The sequence below is a fragment of the Typopeltis vanoorti genome, chromosome 17 (genome assembly GCF_054136105.1).
Source record: "Typopeltis vanoorti isolate ZY-2024b chromosome 17, IOZ_Tvanoo_1.0, whole genome shotgun sequence".
Lineage (NCBI taxonomy): Eukaryota > Metazoa > Arthropoda > Arachnida > Uropygi > Thelyphonidae > Typopeltis > Typopeltis vanoorti.
Genome location: NC_143565.1, coordinates 112,769,316 through 112,789,212, shown reverse-complemented (window position 1 = coordinate 112,789,212; position 19,897 = coordinate 112,769,316). Strand labels below are relative to the sequence as shown.

At 34.9% G+C, this 19,897-nt stretch overlaps 1 protein-coding gene across 1 annotated transcript; it reads left to right on the top strand.

Moving 5' to 3' along the window:
- Nucleotides 1-223: 223 nt before the first annotated feature.
- On the top strand, nucleotides 224-891 carry LOC150097803 (uncharacterized). The gene is made up of 2 exons (XM_090406995.1): nucleotides 224-233; nucleotides 275-891. Exons 1-2 carry the CDS (start codon nucleotides 224-226, stop codon nucleotides 889-891), a joined length of 627 nt encoding a protein of 208 aa, XP_090263121.1.
- The last annotated feature ends 19,006 nt before the right edge of the window (nucleotides 892-19,897 follow it).

Genomic DNA, 19,897 nt, shown 5'->3' with positions numbered 1-19,897 from the left:
CTAGAGCACGAAGACTATCATTCTTCTCTCTCAGGTTACTAATCAAGTTAAATAACATCTATTTTCTCTTTACAGAGTAATCGATCCAGTATGATTCGAAGGATGGTTGTCTTTTTACTGGTCATCGCCTTAGGCACAGTGGTTCACGCATCGGGAGATGGATGGCACGATGTTGGTTGGCATGATTACAAAGGTGGAGGTGATGGCGGAGAGGGAGAAGAATATGGAGGAGAGTACGAAGAAGAAGATGGAGGCGGTGGTGGATTTGGAGGAGGTGGTGGTGGTGGTGGATTTGGAGGAGGTGGCGGTGGTGGATTTGGAGGAGGTGGCGGTGGTGGATTTGGAGGAGGTGGTGGTGGTGGTGGTGGATTTGGAGGAGGTGGCGGTGGTGGATTTGGAGGAGGTGGTGGTGGATGGGATAACTATAAACATCAGCCAGTCAAAACCGTGGTGAAGCATATTGCAAGGCCCATAGCTATACCGAAGCCATATCTATCACCGGTAGCTGTTCCTATACCTAAACCAATCGGTTTTCTGAAGCCACTAGCCATTGCCAAGCCAGTTCCCGTACCACAAGTAATCCCTGTGGTAAAACATTTTCACAAACCGGTACCTGTTCTTAAACCGTTTCCTATTCACAAAACCATCCCGATTCCTAAAATATATGGAGTACCCATTACCATTAAAATACCGAAGCCAGTAGTGGTATCTGTACCAAAGCCATATCCTGTACCAAAACATGTACCAGTGCCTGTTCCGGTTCATATACCAAAGCCATATATTGTACCAGTATACAAATCAGTTCCAATTCCAGTACCAAAGAAGATTCATAAAGTCATTAAGATTATCAAGGAAGTGCCTGAATTTATCAAGAAACCTGTGCCAGTTTAGTAAGTACATACTTTTTCTATTTATATGTCTTCTTCTTCACGCATTAGATGCAGTGTCTGTTGCGACCAAGACATCATCTTCTTTAAGTGTCTTTTAATCTTTTTCTAGGTCTTCCTGCTCTTCTCTTATTCTTTGGTTTCCAACTACAGACTTGTTTTATTATTTTATTTTATCTTCACTTCTTTCCACGTGTTCAATCCATTTTATTCTTCGTGTTGCTACCCAATTGTTCATTGCTTGTATTTCGCACTGTTTTCTTATATCTGTATTTTTTATTTTATCTAGTCTCGTTTTATTTACTATTTTTCTTAATTCACATTTCACTTGTGTTTAACATTTGTCTTCTTTTCCTAGTGTCTGGTCTTGTTTCTGCATTTTATGTCATAATAGGCCTGATTACTGCTTTATAAATTCTGGTTTTTGTCACTACTCTAAGATGTTTATTTTTCCCTGTTGTTTCGTTTAAGCATCCTGATATTCTTGTGCTTTTGCAACTTGTTCTCGGACTGGACTTCTAGATGTGGCGTTCCTTCCCAGTTCAGTTGTATATCAAATAGTTGTAATTCGTTATTTGTTCAATAATAGTACCTTCCAATTCTAATTTGCATCTTTGTGGTTCTTGTGATATTGTCATACATTTTGTTTTAGTTTTTGATATCTTCATATTATAGAATTTTGCTGCTTTATTAAATGTATGTAGTAATATTTGTAGCTGAGTTTCATTTTCTGCAATTAATATTACATCATCTGCATAACATATAGTTCTTATTCATCTATTAATTATTTTCACTCTTGTATTTTATTAACTTTTTATATTATTTCATCCATTATTATGTTGAATATTGCTGGACTTAAAGAGTCTCCTTGTCTATAGCCATTACTAATTTGTGTCTCTTTACTTATTTTTCCTTGTGTTTTTATTATATAGCTATTATTAGCATATATTTCTTTAATTATTTGTATTATGTTTTCTGCTACAACATTTCTTCCTTATTATGTCTTCTCTGCAATATCTCTAATTCTGTCGAATGCTTTTTCCAGATCTATAAAGCATATAAATAGTTTCTTATTGTATTCTATTGTTTTCTCTATCAATTGTCTGATTATGAATTAATTATAACTATTCATAACTTAAGTCTTTAACGGTATTAACAACACCAAAACAATTTAATAAAAAGATGTTTCATTTACTTAAATATAAAGAGCTAATAAGCTTCACTATACACTTTGGTATTAGGTCTAGCTACTCACTGATGAAGCCTCAAAAAAGGCTGAAACCGGTCTGGGTAGTGACCTCCCTCCATAATGTAATAACAGCATACATTTCCTAGGAAATGTGTTTTTACATTATGGAAAATACCTAAGAATAGCGATCTGAACTTCCCCGACCTTTGCAACGAGTCGTCCGGTATTGTACTACGTACTAGGATCACTTGCATTTGCTAACGCTAGTGTCGCCGATACTTTATAGTTTACTATATTCGGCAAGAAACTCTCTGATTCCAATCTTTGAGTTTCTTATTCGGTTTTAAAACTATGTGGGATTTAATATCCCCTTAATTTAAGATGTTTCATTAACTGCTTATATTTCGCTGAATTTCAAATCAGCATCATCAGAGCACAACACACAGCTCTGTACTACACAGCCCCATTACTCCTCCCTCCCCTAACACACAGGACCACAACATGACCATCTCTATTCCCTATGTCAGAGGTACATCGAAAAAGATAGCCAAAGTACTGATGAAACATGCCTTTCGCACCACTTTCAAACCTCATATAAAACTAGCAACTCTGATCCGCTCGCCCTAAGGATAAACTTCACCTTTTAGCACACCCAGGGGTGTATGAAGTTCTCTGTAACTGTGACTTGGCCTACTATGGACAAACAGGAAGCTCAGTTAACATCCGCTTGGAAGAACATAAAAAATACATTCGCTACTATTACTATGGCAAGTTAGGACTAGCAGACCAAGCTTTGGATACTCCCTCACACAGGATTAGATGGAGGAAAACGAATGTGCTATTTAGAAGTTGTTACAGATCTGAAAGATTATTTTTTGAGTCAGCAATGGCCTTGAAGAATTCTCCTAACCTGAACAAATATAGTTTGCATTAATTTGCCAAAAATTTGGGAGACTATCATCCTAAGAGCAACTCCCACATAGCTGTAACGATTTTTTTTAACATTAGAGGGCGCCATAAATAGGACTTTATTTCCTTTGTACACTGTAATTTTATTGTTTTGCTTGCTCACTGTCACGTCTACACGTGTGTTGTACCCTGATGATGCTGATTTGAAATTCAGCGAAATATAAGTAGTTAATAAAACATCTTTTTATTAAATTGTTTTGGTGTTGTTAATATCGTTAAAGACTTAAGTTATGAATAACTGTCAACACTTAAGCTTATCTGTTAGATTTATGTATTAGTTAATTAGTTTTATATGAATTAATTAAGAAATAATTCATACAAAACATATAAATATTAAAGTCATATGTTTTATTTACGAAATTAATTTACGAAAGATGAAAAAAAAGAAACGAAATCAAAACAGGTAGTATAATTAAGCGTGCGCGCACACACACACACACACACATACAGAATGAGAATTAGTAAATATTTGTAACAATACTGATTTTTTTTTCTATCAAAGAAATGCATCCTAAAGGAAAAAACTTCTCTATGCATCCTATACAAATATATTAAATAAAGATATAAATGTTATTATCTGTGACACTGAAAATTGCAACAATAGAGCTTTGATACAGTTTTTCAAAAGAAAACAAACAAACGAACAAAAAAAAGATTTATTTTAAATCAAACAACGAATCCAGTTAATTTATCGTTTATTCAAATAAATCAACTGTGCTTGAACGATGCGGTCGGAAGAACTTTTTTAATCAGTCATTTTGAATGTAGATTTTTTCCTCTGTCAGAGATGTGCATCAGCAATCGTATATAATTAATATCTTACTCAAGCATAGATTATCCTTTTTTTTAATCTCTGAAACGTCCATTTAGAATAACAAATGCGTGAAATACTTGAAAAAACAATAAATAGTGATGTGGGTTATTTTATTTTTTTTTATTAGACTCATAATTTGTAATTTATATAGGTTTCATTTCCTATTAAAAACAAAAATTTATATTTATATTTTATGTTTTATGTAGGTTTTATTTCCTATTAAAAATATTCACTATCAACAAGAATTTTTCACTTTTCTATAATTTTAAATTAAGATTTACTTTATGTTTATTTTAAAATGGTGTTGAAGAATTTCATTAATAAACATTTATTTCTTTATATGTACTTATTTGTTTTATAACATTTAGAAAATTATTTCAGGAATCAATTATATATTTATATTAATTTTTACTAAATTGTGTGCAATTTAGGTTTCTCCGAAATATACGACATAAATTTCACGTTCGCTTATAACTGCAGCATATCAACGGGCTAATGATTTATTTTTTAATAAATAAGCTTTCTTGTATAGGTCTGTTAAAAGAGATGCTTATGCAGTTTCGTATTTAGAATTCTTGTTTCACTTTTTTGAATGGTTTCCCTTTTATGAAATAATCCTTAAGAACAAGAAAGGAAGTTTAGGAAGATTTTGTTCGGATCCCATTAAGTACTTTCTTCGCATATGTTATTTTTGACAGATAATTATTCTAGTTTTATTATATTATATTATACTATATTTATTTATGAATTTTTTGTTGTTGTCATTGAATTGAAAATTGAATATTATATTATATTATATTATATTATACTATATTTATTTATGAATTTTTTTGTTGTTGTCATTGAATTGAAAATTGAATTTTCTCTTCTTACATAATGCAACACAGTCAAGACATTTTCTAATTTCCTGCGGTTTTTCTTCAAGATTATTTTCCATCCTTGGAAAAATTTATTTTACTCTATTTTTTTATTATGGAATTATACATTTTATTTTAGAGTGTTTCCGATAATACTTTAAATAATCAGTTTATAATTTTGATTGATGACACCATTAATTTATGTCATTTCTTCTACTTTCTTCTTTATTTTTTTATAGGATTATTTTAATTTATCCGAAGAAAATGTAGAGAGTAACTACAAATTACAGCCTTCTTTTAAAAAAGAGGAGTGCACTTGCGTGTGTGTGTAGAGGGCACTCATTCTAAAGAAGACAAACAACTATGCGTTTAGTCGCTAAAAATGAGTCATTTTATGTCTCGACCAACTCAACTAGTGAGATTGTTTGCCATATTTTAATGATTTAAATAATAAAAACGAAATTTATTTAAAAATGAAGGTTATAAACTTATAATACATTTAAAAATGTACTACAGGCTCGTTTTAAAATAGTATTTTATTTAAAATAGCTATTTTAAATTGCTCACTGTGAAGTTCGAACTCTACCAACCAGGACGGCAAAGTAACTTGACATCATATAAACTAAATTATAACTAATATTCGGCTTCTTCTCCTGAAAAACAAACTTCCAAAACTATGATCCGATCAGGTTCTAAAAAGTGAATACTCTATATTAATATATTACATTAAATTACATTACATATATTATATATTATAAAATATATAATATATGTAATGAGTACCTGTGCTTGGTACTCTTTATTTTATTACTTCTACTTCAATTTTTTGAATATTAAATTTATTTAAATTTAATATTTTCTGTTTTCATACATAAAGTTGTATATATGTTTTGTTGATCGAAGATTTCGATTCTCTAATATACATTGTTAACGGCTAATAAGGTGTGACTAACTACAAAAGGATACCATTTATATATGAATCCCACTCACTATGGGTAGACAATTTCTTGTACATTTAGTACCCTAAATGTGATAAGGATTATATAATCGGGGAACTATGCTCTAGAAACCAAACCTAGTACTTCGGTGGAGAATGGATACGATAACCACGAGGCCACTGATTGGCTTTTATTATAAATTAATTTGGACAGATGTATGGTTTTGATAGGTTAATAATCTTTCGTGGGTGGAATTATTCCTGGAGGGGTTCTACGTCTGTAGAAGCGTGTGTTCACGAGGCCGGTTTGCCTGTTGTGGGGGACGAAAAACCCGAGTTTCCGGGTTAAAAAATCCCCTACCTCCGTACGAGACCGGCTAACTCACCTTTAGTCGAAAGAGACCAGATAAAGGTCCCTCAACTCACTGACGGGAGTCGAACCCAGGTCTTTTCGACCAAAGGGCTATACTGACTGAGCTACGGAGGCTCTGGAATTAGCATAAAAAATTAAAAAAACAACAACATTCACTTAGTCTTGGTTGCTGTTGACGCATTTCTAAATAACCACCACAACTCGAAATTTCCACTAAACGAACCTCTTAGGGAAGGGTCTTCTTAGCGCAAACAGACCGTCTTAGTATCAGATACACTATTATGAGGATGGACCTTCTCGGTCACCCTATTTGAGGAAATTCTATCCAGATGGCAATATCCAAACGTAATACACTAATTATAATGTTCATACTATATGTAATAGTACGAATAATATTATCATAGGGATAGGGATAATGATAGCATACAGTATAACTTATTGCATACTATTATATAATTTCTTTTAAGAACGTGTCGATTCACATTTATGAAAGACAGATCCGGGTTCGAACTTCGTCTAGGACGCGAAAAAACTTTATAAGGGCTTTTCAAATGGTGTCTTAGCCTGTCTTATACAGAGGAGGCAGGGTTCTTTCAGAAAACTTGTGTTTATCATCCTTTAAACAAGCAAAGCGATCAGGCAAACCCAAACTTAGCAATTAAATGCATTCCTGAATTTTTTCATTCATTCAAATATCGAAGAATCCTTCGACCATGTTGATCGAAATGGAGGGGGAAGGCCATCAGCAGTCAACTTAGTATCGCTTTTCTCTGTCTTATATAAGCGTTATTGTTTGATACTAAATAAAGCGTATTATTTCAAGGAGAAATAGATTTTTCCTCATTTCATCTCCCCAGTTCAACTACCTAAACTCAAACGTAATTGGGAGTTAATTTTTTATGCGAATCCCATGTACGAAAAGCTGTAAACCTGTCGTACATTAGTACGAATAGCGTAAGGTCGCTAAATGTTAGATAATTCCATTCTGTTTGAGTAATCAACATATAACTTTTTCAAACCATTTTAGGCCTCTAGTAAGAAGGAAGGAGGTCTCACACCGTTTGTTAGGTGGTTGAGAGAGAGAGAGAGAGAAAGACTGTTCAGTTATCCAATCAGGCTGGCCTGAATGGACACGTGGATGAAAATGAAAATATGGATGTACAGTAAATGAAGTGGTCGATTCCATTATGTGCTTTTAAATAAATTGCAACCATCTGATGTCTTTTGAACAATCACATCTTATTACTAAAGTATAATTAGTCTTAAGTTGATTTGCAACTAATTGCTTTTCATTATCTTTTCTAGCATTGAAGAGAAGCCGTGGAAGAAACCTGACTACTATGATCAGGGAGATGGAGGAAAAGATGACTACGAAAGCGATGTAGGAGATTATGCAGGAGGAGGAGATTATGCAGGTGGTTATGCCGCAAGTGCAGGAGGAGGAGATTATGTGAACAAAGGAAGTGGAGGAGACGATGGTGGTGGATCCTATGGGCATAAAGGAGAATATGGAGGTGGAGGGAGCAACAGCGGAGGACAAAAATATGGCGGTGGAGGAAGCTACGATGGTGGAGAGAAATATGGTGGATATGGAAACTATGGAGGGCAAGTAAGTACTTATGGAGGAACTGGAGGAGGAGGAGGAGGAGGAAGCTACGAAAAGTATGGAGGACAAGCTACTTCTTATTTAGGGGTTGGAGGAGGCGGAGGAGAAAATTATGGAGACTATGGAGGACAAGTCGGTTCTTATGGTGGAGGTGGAGGAGGAAGCTACGGAAATTATGGAGGAAAAGTTAGTTCGTATGCAGGTGCTGGAAGCGGAAGCTATGGAAACTATGGCGGGCAGGTTGGTTCTTATGGAGGGGCTGGCGGAGGAGGAGGACTAGATGTCGATTATGGAGAACACGATAGTTACGCAGGGGGAGGATATAAAGATTATTCAGGAGCCACTGCCTCTAGCTATGGGGGCGGAGATGGTGGGAGCTATGCAGGTCAAATTTACGGAGGCTACGAAGGACAGTTGAAGCACCATGGTGGAAGCTATCAGAAACCCGAAGGAGGTTATCAAGGACAGTTGAAGCACCATGGTGGAAGCTATCAGAGGCCAGAAGGATACAAAGGATCATCGGCAAAAGGAGGAGGAGCAACAAAGGGAGAAGAAGCGACGTTTACAGCTGATGGTGGAGGTTACGAGGGTCACGACGACTACGACGGAAGCTACGGAGCTGGATATGGATCCGATGATCATGACACATATGGCAGTCAACAGTCAGAATCGTATGCGAAACCAGCACATTCAAGTGATAAAGCAAAGTACGAAAAATCAGAGGGAAAGTAGAAAGTTTTAAAATTATGTAACGCATGATTTTTGTATGGTTTGTAGCTCTGTTAGGCCTAAATACTGTAAATAGTTAGCTTTCTTTTTTAGGCCTAGGCAAGTACGATAATTTATATTAAATCCGATAACCAATTTATTCCCTATTCAGTAAAATGAGACTTCTTGCATCATACTATCTAAATAACCGATAGTTTTTCTTTATTTTGCCGACTATTTCTTCTTTAATTCTTTTTTTATAGCATTTCACATTTTTAACATTCAAAAAATAATGTCTTCATTGGTCGTTTATCTGCACACAGGTTCCAGATCGTTATTGAAGCAAATGTTGCACTTGGAGATGGCGCATCCTGACCGATTTCTTCTTTTAAACCTTCTCTGAGTTGCTAAGCAACAACGGGATGACTCAGCTGATATTACCAAACAGTTCGCACATTACGGAGACTTAGAAGTGTTTGTGTATGCGTGTGTCGATGACACGGTCCGGAAGTATTTGAGCATTCGCTACGCGTTGCATCTGGTCATCACTCACCTCACCGATATTTATTTCCTGAAATGTTCACCCAGTTTCTCCACTAATAATAAAAAATAAATAAAACAATAGAGTCAGTTTAAACTATTAGGCTGTGACTTTAAGCGATTTAAAAGAGAAAAAAATATAGAAGTATTACTAAAAGTCACGCAAATCTGTTACATGCTTATAATATAAGTATTCCGACTAGCAAGATACGATAAAAAAATAAAAGGATCTCAATAATCCTCCCCAAAAATGCAAGAAAATCGTTTCAAATAATTATAAATGTTGCAGTTTTTCAGCCTGTTTGAGCACATCTGTTGCTATGTAATGCTTTTAATGTATTGCTAAAGCCATCATACTTCTAAACTAAACAAAATTATTGTGTGGTTCCTTATTCACTGTGGTTACAATAAGTGTTACATCTGTGGTAGTAAAAATAATAAAAAGTGCTATAATAATTGTATTCAACTTTTGAAAATTAATAACCTATATAACTTAAACTATTTCACTAAAACTGTAGCATAAAATATTTTTTTCAGGTAGTTATTTCAATTTTAATAACTTAAGGTTCTCATGATGTTTTCTGAAAATTACTTATCGAAATTCCTGTTGTTAACCAAACCAGGAAAATCCAGAAATGTAAATAGCAAATTTTATGTTACCTTCTAAAATTAATGATTAAAAGTATATGAAATATCATAACACTTTTAATAATAATATATTTAATAACAATATTATAAAGAATGGTATTATTAATAGCTGTTGAAATACTGAACAGCATATGTAATTATTTGCATTTGAATGCGTTATGATAATCCCTAAGAAGGTTTAAGAGCAAACTAACCGAACTTAACTATGATTTAGAATAATCTTAACAAAGGAGTTGTTTAATCCTCAAACTTTTCGCTTGAATTTCTTATTAAAACTATTGCACGCATAATAACACTAATTTATCTAACTTTTAGTGATGTAACTGTAATTAGCAGGTGCCAACTAAAATGAAGTTTACATGCTAAAAATTTTAATGATAAATTAACTAATTTAATAACATGGTGTAAATCCTTACGGTTGGTTATGTGCAAAAGTATGGCTGGAATTAAAGATGAAGTTACTACAAATGCCAAGCTTTAATATTTCTCTACTGCTGTTTTACTGAACATTACGTGTTTGTTTCTTAAATATTTATTACTTATTTACTACAATGTGTTGATCACTATTGATAGTTTAGTATAAACTCATCATGAAATAACTGTTTGTCTATTTACTTATCATTTGTCACTTTCATTTGTTGTGTCAGTCAGTACACCACCGCCGCTGTGCGGAAAATTTTGTAAATAAATATTAAAATAAAGATATATTTAAAATGTATGTATCATGTTGTCAAAACTTTATTTTTTAATATTTTTGCTAATTTGCATGCAGTGTTTCATAAATTAAAACATCTATTACCACTATAAATTACTGTACTCATCATTTTAAACAGGATTCTCTCGTTGTCAAATGGATATTAAACAACCGCAAAAAATATATAACATTTAGGATTGTTTTTCTTTTTCTTTAGCTTTTCCAGATCTGCATCTACGATTCATTGAATCTGAATACAGAACTGGTATTAAAATAATCATTTTTTATTTTTTTTAAAAAAAGAGGATAGAAGTATTTCGAAATAAATGAAAACAGTATTTCTCTTCTAAAAAATAAATGCATTTTCAAAAAAAAGTTTCAAATTTTGTTGTAGTTTTTTACCTTCTCAATAATCAAACAAAATTTTTTATTTAAAATATGGAAGATTATTAATAAATTGCTAATAAAAATTCTATCATCTTTAATTATAAGTTAAATTTTCTTACTTTTTAATATATACTTAAAATATATATTTTTAATTAGAAAATCTATAATACACCAATTTAATTTTTCCATCTTAAATCGCTATGAATAGAGCATATGTTATTTGATTAGATTTTGGGGAATCAATCGACCGTGATATGCGGTGATTGATTTTCAATCCAATACCCTTGGAGGGTAATGGATAGCAATGCTGTAGCCAATGAAGTTCTAACTGAGGCTCGGCTATTGCTGTTACCCTCCTGCCATGATCAGAGCTTTAATTAATTAATAATAATTGATTAGATTTTGGAAGGAGGAATCAATTGACCGTGAGATGCGGTGATTGATTCATTCAATCCAATACCCTTGGAGGGTAATGGATGACAATGCTGTAGCTAATGAAGTTCTAACTGAGGCTCGGCTATTGCTGTTACTCTCCTGCCATGATCAGAGCTTTAATAGCTCAATAACACCTTATCCGTACACTGTCCTCTACAGATAACGGGGAAGATGAAAAGCATTCTTGCTTCGCCCCTTTAAGCCAGTCCTTATAAGGATTGATTAGATTTTGAATTTTGGGGAGAGGATCAATCGACCGTGAGATGCGGTGATTGATTCATTCAATCCAACACCCTTGGAGGGTAATGGATGGCAATGCTGTAGCCAATGAAGGTCTAACTGAGGCTCGGCTATTGCTGTTGCCATGATCAGAGCTTTAATTGCTCAATAACACCTTATCCATACACTGTCCCCTACAGATAACGGGGAAGATGAAAAGCATTCTTGCTTCGCCCCTTTAACACTTTCATTGCCAAGCTGAAAATTGGAATTTCGTGTGGTGGCCAGATTTTTTTTTTTTTTTTTTTTTTATTTAGTTAGCGACGTCCACACGATAACGCGTGATCGGCCGTTTGGTGAGAACTCGCATCGCGTGATTGGCAATGAACATGTTAAGCCAGTCCTTATAAGGATAAGTGATTAGACTTTGAATCCACCGTGAGATGCGGTGATTAATACCCTTGGAGGGTAATGGATGCAAATGCTGTACCAATGAACTTTAACTGAGGTTCGGCTGTTACTGTTATCCCCCTGGGACGGTTTTTTGCCTTAAGGGAGTCTCCGGGGAAAGTGTTCTCCGGCACGGCCCGCTGAGGGGCTTTGTCGGTGAATGCTTTTCTTCGGAATATGAGGGGTTCTGCTCGGTGGTGGTGTGTGGGTGGAAGGCCATCACTGAGTGGAGCTAACGCTGAGATAGACGGTCTTTCGCCCACGATTGACTGGCCTAGGGATCGTCCGAATTTTTAGAGACGGCTTTACCTTTACATACATATGGCAATGCTGTAGCCAATGAAGTTCTCACTGAGGCTCGGCTATTGCTGTTACCCTTCTGCCATGATCAGAGCTTTAATAGCTGAATAACACCTTATCTCTACACTGTCCTCTACAGATAACGGGGAAGATGAAAACATTCATTCGCCCCTTTAAGTCAGTCCTTATAAGGACTAAAAGAAAAACTAGGTAGACCATTTAAAACGGAAAGACCATCGAGCCTGGAACTTGCAAACATTTAAATATTCATAACTAGAAGACGAAAAAATATGTGGAATGTTCTGAAACTTGACTTGATCTTTCTGAGCTATAAATGAAACATACAACAAAAAACTTTTTTCAGTTCTTAGGCATCGCCAGAGAACTCAAAAAGGGAAAAGAAAAATAAAATAAAATAAAAAATATCAATCAAGGTCTAATCGACTACCTGTTATTATTTTATGCAATTGCATAAAAGGACTTTTAGCGTGTATGAATGCAAATGGAGAGCAAAACCTTTTTTGGTCACCTTGCCTGCATTCATGTTAGCATATGGCACTCCATAATAGATTATGGATTCGAGTTCAACTATGGACTTGGAGATTTGTAAATAATTTTAGGTAGTAGGTCCATTTCGTAGCTTAGAGGGCTGAAGTGGCTTTAAAAATTCCATGTTTAGTCTCTAAACAGGATTATTGGGTTATCCGTTGTTGGAGTTAATGACTATATATCTATTGTGTTTTGTATTACAAGGGCCAGCATTAAAGTTCTTTGCTTTGCGAGCAAAATTACATTTCTTATCCATCTACTACACGTAAGGGAACACATGAAGAGTGAGATTTTATTGGCAGAACAACAAAATATAGTAATAAGAGCTAGTCAGAATGATCATCATCATAAGGAATCTCACCATCCTCCTTTCCATGATCTGTAATCTCTGTGGAAATGCAATCTACTAACAAATGTTTTTAATGCAATCTACTAACCAATGTTACTAATTAAATGTTTTTTAATTTCTAAACGAAGCTCAATAATTGCTCCATCCCAGATGAAATGCTCTCCCAGATATTCACACTGTACAGGGGCGAATGCTGGTCTTGAAATTGACGCTTGCTCTTGTTATCATTCAGGGAGTGAGAGGTGTGATTGAAGTCTGATTAGCGGAATAATGAATTACTGACCATTCAAACTATATATTTAGAAATTTATGTACATTTAATCATACAAATACAACATTTATTTTACAAATGATATTCTATCTTTTTTCAATTTAGCTACTTGAATACGAATTCTACCCTACGGTTCTTCTTTATGAACTGGTCAATAACATCGTCATAAAAAGTTGGTTGTAACTTAATTTTCCCAAGCAACACGCACACTTGTGAAGACTGACTGAAGCTCACTGGCTAGAGCGACTTTGATTGCGTATGGCCTTGTGTTTAAGACGACGTAAAGGAAGCGGAAATGGCTATGCGCGCATGAAATCACTGTGCTGCAGAAAAGACCTGGAAGCTCCCACAACCGAGCAAGCCAAGGTAGCTTTGATTAGACGAGCAAGCATCGGCCTTCGATATACAACTCAATTATTGCCGCGCAAGCTTAAGACGTCTTCTGTCTACAAAAATAAAAGCCTAAATAGAATGCTTATAAATGCGTGCATTTATTAACAAATAAATAGTACTTCTTTTTCAATTAATGAGCTTGCGCAGCAATTATGGATAATTCGTCCCTGACACTATCCGAAGAAATTACCGCGCAAAAAGATTTAATTTTACTCCAAACAGGCAAACATTTAAATATTGATAACAAGAAGAAAAAGAAATAGGAAAGTAGAATGCAAAAGATGTTTGCCTGTGAATTGTGACCAGCCTTACAGATGTAAGGTTCACAACGTTTATATGGGTCGTTCAAATTTTCGAAACAGTGTTGATAGGCGGCTAAAGGTACAGTGCTGAGCCTGGTGATCATACTCTTCTGTATGACTCCAATGAGTGAAACAGGCGTCATTTGAATTTTGTTTTCATTTTGAAAAAAAAACAAAAAAAAACTCGTTATTTAATATGAACACTAGGGGTGCCTTCAATCATGATAAATCAGGCGTACCTCAACCAAGCATACCTTCTGTGAATGAAGATTTCAAATATTAAAAAAAAATTTAAATAATAATTAAATATATTCAATTGTTGGTTTGCCGACTTGAGAATTGTGAAATTATAAATTTATGAAATTCACAATAATTATTGCGACAAAATATTTATTTCAATTGATATCATTTCAGAACATTCATCTTTCTTTCATTTGCACATTTAGCATATAATTGGCACATTCCTTGTTTTTTTATTTGAAAATTAATATATTTTAAAATGTAAATAGAATGAGGAAATATAAAAAAAATTTTCGGTTATTGTGGAAAGTTGATTTTATTAGAAATAGAAAATCTACTAGCCCAAGTACACTCTGTGCCCCAGCAGATATATTTTGATGAAAAATGTTAATTATCTTATAATAATAATAATTATTATTTTTACGTGACATTTCCATGGTGACTAAGGTTTATCCTGGGATAACACTCAACACCACCGACACATTACATAATTCGTCAACCACATACTATCGCCCATCCACAAATACACCATATAATCCACCACATACAAGCTACGCCATCAACCTCCCACTAATTGTTTTATGTTCGTAAATTGCGTGAGTTCTCTAGTCGATTTTCCTGCATGCGAGGTGAAAAACCTGAGTTGAGACCATTTTTAATCAGTCTTGATGCCTAAGGAAATTAGTCAATAAATTGTTTTACAGATAATTTACTAAAATTAGATACTATTTGTTAATTACTAAATAAAGTTTTAGGTCAACCAAGGCGATACCAAGTTGGAATTATTAAAATGTAACTTCTTTTTAAATTCAAAGTGGCTGTGCAAAGCCGAAAGTAACTCTTAATAAAACTTCTTTTACATTTTTCCTCACCAAAGTTAATTCAGCGGTGATGACTCACACATGTCATACTGAAGAAGATTTCCGAATATCTTTAATAAATGAGACAATCGGCAGAAAGTCAATTTGCAATCCAATTACTTAGAGATTACTTAGATTGTTCTTTTTATGAGTCATTTTTGGAACAAATTTCGTGCATGATAATGTGTTCTTTAAGAACTTTAATGGCATGAATACGATAGTAGGTAAGGATTTTTGATTACGACAGGAGATTCTTAATTCCGGGATGGCACTAGATTGGTCATTTTCCTTGAAGTCAGAGTTATTATCGTTCAAAATGAAGCCGATCATCATAAAAGATGGAATCAGTGGAAATTCGCGACAGCCATTATGCACTATTTTATCTTCGTTATTAATCTTCATTAAAATAAATTTAAAAAAATGACTTCTCCAAAATCTAACAAAATGACTTACTACGATTTATCTAGCTTATTTAATTCGCATTGTTCTTTTAACAAAAACATATTTATCTCAATCGCAGATTAGATGTCATCTTAATGACTTTCATCTTTGTTTCTCCATATCTTCGTCAACAGATGTAAGCAGGCGAAACACAGTTTTTTGAATGAGGTCATCTGCCTTTTTTTTTAAAAAAAAAAGGATGGAAATATCCTATTGTTATATTATTATTGACATTATTAGGATAAATAAATCTTCATCTTCTTCTTCTGCGCGTTTCTTTCGCTTCCAATGCAGGGTCCGCGTGTTACATTAATGCGACGTTTGGTTAGTACAACCCCCAATCGGCCTGTCGGCGAGCCTGCCGCTGGGGGGGGGGGCGTATTTTTGACTGTAACCTGTGTGTTCACGGGGGCCGGTTTGCCTGTTTGCGGGATGAAAACCCTGCTGTCCACGCCCAAGATATTAAAGATAAATAAATAAAATGAATAAAAATTTCTTGGAAATAATAAGATACCGTTTAAAAATAAAAAAAGAACTTTTTTTAGCTTATTTCCAGAGTTTGATCAGAATAAATTAATAAACCTGTATATTATTTAAATCTTCAATATAGAAAATGAATAATTATCTTGAATAATGTAATATATAATATATCACATTTATGTCTGGAGTAATAGTAGACTTATTTTTGCAAACAAATTCGATAAATATCAATCACATGTAGAACACCACTCGGGATGCCGTGCGGTACTTTACAAGCGTTAATAATTCGAGTCTTTCCTGATAAGGCTGCGGCGACTAGTAACCTGAATGCTTGGAATATCGGAAGCTTTCCTGAGCATTTCAGCACACTGCAAGGTGGTTCATAACATCGGAGGAGGCTACTCTGGCTTTCAAAGATGAAAAGCTAAGGAAAAATCTTTAGCTTGGATGAGATACTCGTTGAATTCTGTCAACCTCTGGGCTCCTTACATACGTATGATGTTTATGGAAAATACTATAACATCGAAATGAATAAATAGGTTCCTTAAGAGCTCAATCCTGTACGCAAGGCTTCCCCCTGAATTCCTTTGCTTTTTCTGTAGTTTTCGAATCTTTTTTTTATTATTAAAAAATTGACTCACGTGGTGAAAGAAGTAACAGAAGGGGATCTAATTAAGATGGTGGAAAATGCTTTATCATTTCATAATGGATGTCGTCAGGACCTACTTGCGTTGCCATGCGAGAATAAAAGCCGTTTTTAAGTTAAAGAATGATTCACTGACTGTAGTCCATTTGTGAAAGGGTGTTTCTTCTGTTGTTTAGGTCTCAAAAATTCAGGACAGAAAGCTATTGCTCAGATTCCAGCAAATCTTAACCCTAAAGAATCTGCAGTTGCTTTGGGTTTCAGAAATTACCATTATGTTTCAGGGTAAAAGAATGGTGTGTTCTATATCTACCTTCATTTTCCGGATCTCATCCCAAACAACTTTAATGTTTAGGCCTGACAAATGACGTCAACTCAATCCATGACTGTTTGACTTTTGCGTCTAACGTAACGTGCGTCTCCAGCCAGGGCAAAACTGTTGTTGCATATGCTGACGATGTTGTTGGGAGGACTTTGATTCTATCTATATTTTCTTTGGCATACTGCGCTAGTGCCGTGTGGTCAGTGGAACTGGAACTTATTTTATTATTAACTTATTTCTGAGGTACAGAAATAAGTTAATAATAGCCAGAATAGTTGTGGAGTAACCATTTCAGGAGTTGGCTTGGAGGATTGCCTAAGGCAAACTCCCTAGAAATCATTCCCTTGACCGTATGACCCTAAGTCGTGAAGCAGGGTAAGGACATATTGAAGAGATGATCCGTACTTGGAGCATTTCCTCTATGGCTACCATTGCAGCGCGTGGCTAGCTGAAATAATCAGGATCCCGATGTCAACTTTTTGGGAGACAGTCCTAGTACACTTTACCTCCACCATTCCAGTAAGAAAAAATAAAATAAAATAAAAATTAAATTTTCTTATCGACGTGTTAAAATATCGCATATAGAAATACGAAAAAAAAAATTCCTCACCGACGAAAGTAGAATCTGCCATCAAATTAGTAGGATTTGTTTTCTAGAAACAAACCCGGGCAGCAAAGGCCAACATTGAGGTTTTCCTCAGCAAGTTTAGGGCCTAATCGCTGGAGTCGTCTTCCTCAATTTGTTATTTTGCTTTGTCAATTTTATTGTACTTTTTTACTTGTTTTTATTCTGTGTTATACTAGTTTTTATACATTTTAATGTCTCAGTTTGAAGACTAAAGCAAACTTTTAATTGGGGAACCACAGCAATCAAATCGCGAGGTGATATGGATTATAATTAATGCACCAAATGCATTTGTCACCTTGAAAGTTTGGAAAACTGCTAATGAAATATACCAGGGTGGTCTGAAAGGTTCTCGGCCTAACAATGAAAAAACGAATTTCTAATTTCAAATTATTTTTATTTTTCAACATAATCTCCCTTAAGACAAATACATTTATTCCAGCGATGCTCCAGCGCCATTATCCCGTCCCTGTTGTGGTTCTCAGCAAGATCTGCAAAATACTCCTCTACGACTGCAATCACCTCTTGATTTGAAGAAAAACGCTGGCCAGCGAGGAAGATTTTTAGTTTTGAGAAGAGAGAGAAGTCAGAGGGAGCCAAATCTGGGGAATAGGGTGGATGTTCCAATAACTTAATTTTCCCATTGCCAAAACACCTTTGTAGGCAGATGCATTGTCCTGATGAAAGATGGTTTTTTCTTCTGCAAACTGGGTCTTTTCTCACGATTTTTTTTTGTCCAGTCTGGTTAAAAGATGGAATAATATTCCCCCGGTTATTGTTTTACCCTTTTCAATATAATTAATAAACAAAAGCCTTTAGCATCCCAAAACACCGATGTCATGACACTTCATACTGACGGAACCGACTTTGTCTTCTTCGCGCTGAACAACCGGCTTCTGTCCACTGTTTTAACTACTGTTTGGATTCTGGTGTATAATGGTGAAACCAAGTCTCATCCATAGTAATAAATCGATGCATAAAATCAGTTTTATTCTTGTTAAAACGCTCCAATCACTGTTCAGAGATTTTCATGCGAGTACATTTTTGATTTGCTGTGAGCAAGCGCGGCACCCATCTTGCGCAAAGGTTTTTCATTTGCCATTCTTCAAGCAAAATATATCCTACACGTTCTTTGGAAATGCCTATAGTCTCAGCAATTTCTTGCACTTTGACTCGCCGGTCATCGAGTACCATATCGTGCACTTGATCAATGATTTCTGCTGTTACACTTTTAGACGTTCTTCTCGTGGATCATCTTCGAGGCTGGTACGGCCACATTTAAACTCGGCAGCCCATTTCTTAATTTTCGAAAAAGAAGGAGAAGAGTGCCCATAAACTTCGAATGAATTTCTTTTGGCTAAACCTTCTTTTACAAAGAATTTTATAACCGCACGATACTTAATTTTATCCATTTCGAGGGATACAGACAACACTTTTGCTTCAGACAGCTGTATAAAACAAACTATTTGATAGAATGACTTGCAATTTCACATGGATGCTTATGACAGATGAACCAACTTAGAAAAAAAAAATCTTGCCGATAGTTTTGTAAGCTATGGTCGAGGCCGGGAACTTTTCAGACTACCCTCGTATAAAAAAAAGTATTTGCTTATTGAATTGCTCTCAAATGTATGCTTCTTAAAGATATTTAAGAAGCATACATTTGATATGCTTCATATCAAATGTATTATTTTTAAAAAAATCTTTGTGCATTAGTCTTGAAGATTCCGAAATGCAATAAAGATGAAGTTTCTCCCTTACATTTAGCTTATATTTCTTCTCAAGTAAACGTTTCTCAAAAATCATATAATTAAACATTTCACAAACATTATAATTTTTGAATACGGATTTTTTAAAATCAGTATATTATATATATATCATTATTATCCTTATACTTATAAGGACTGGCTTAGAGGGGCGAAGCAAGAATGCTTTTCATATTCCCCGTTATCTGTAGCGGACAGTTTAGGGATAATGTGTTATTGAGCTATTAAAGCTCTGATCATGGCAGGAGGGTAACAGCAATAGCCGAGCCTCAGTTAGAACTTCATTGGCTACAGCATTGCCATCCATTACCCTCCAAGGGTATTGGATTGAATGAATCAATCACCGTATGTGTAAGTAAAGGTGATATCTCAAAAATATCGGACGATCTCTAGGCCACTCATTCGTGGGCGAAAGACCGTCCAAATCTCAGCGTTGGTTCTACTCAGTGAAACTCGATTACCGAGCAGAACCGCTCAAATTCCGAGGAAAATAATTCACCGACAAAGCCCCTCAGCGGGCCGTGCCGGAGAACACCCTCCCCGGAGACTCAAAGTGCTCCCTTAAGGCAAAAACCTTAAGAGAGCGAACTCAAAAACTCATCGCCCAAGTGGGTAACAGCAACAGCCGAACCTCAGTTAAACT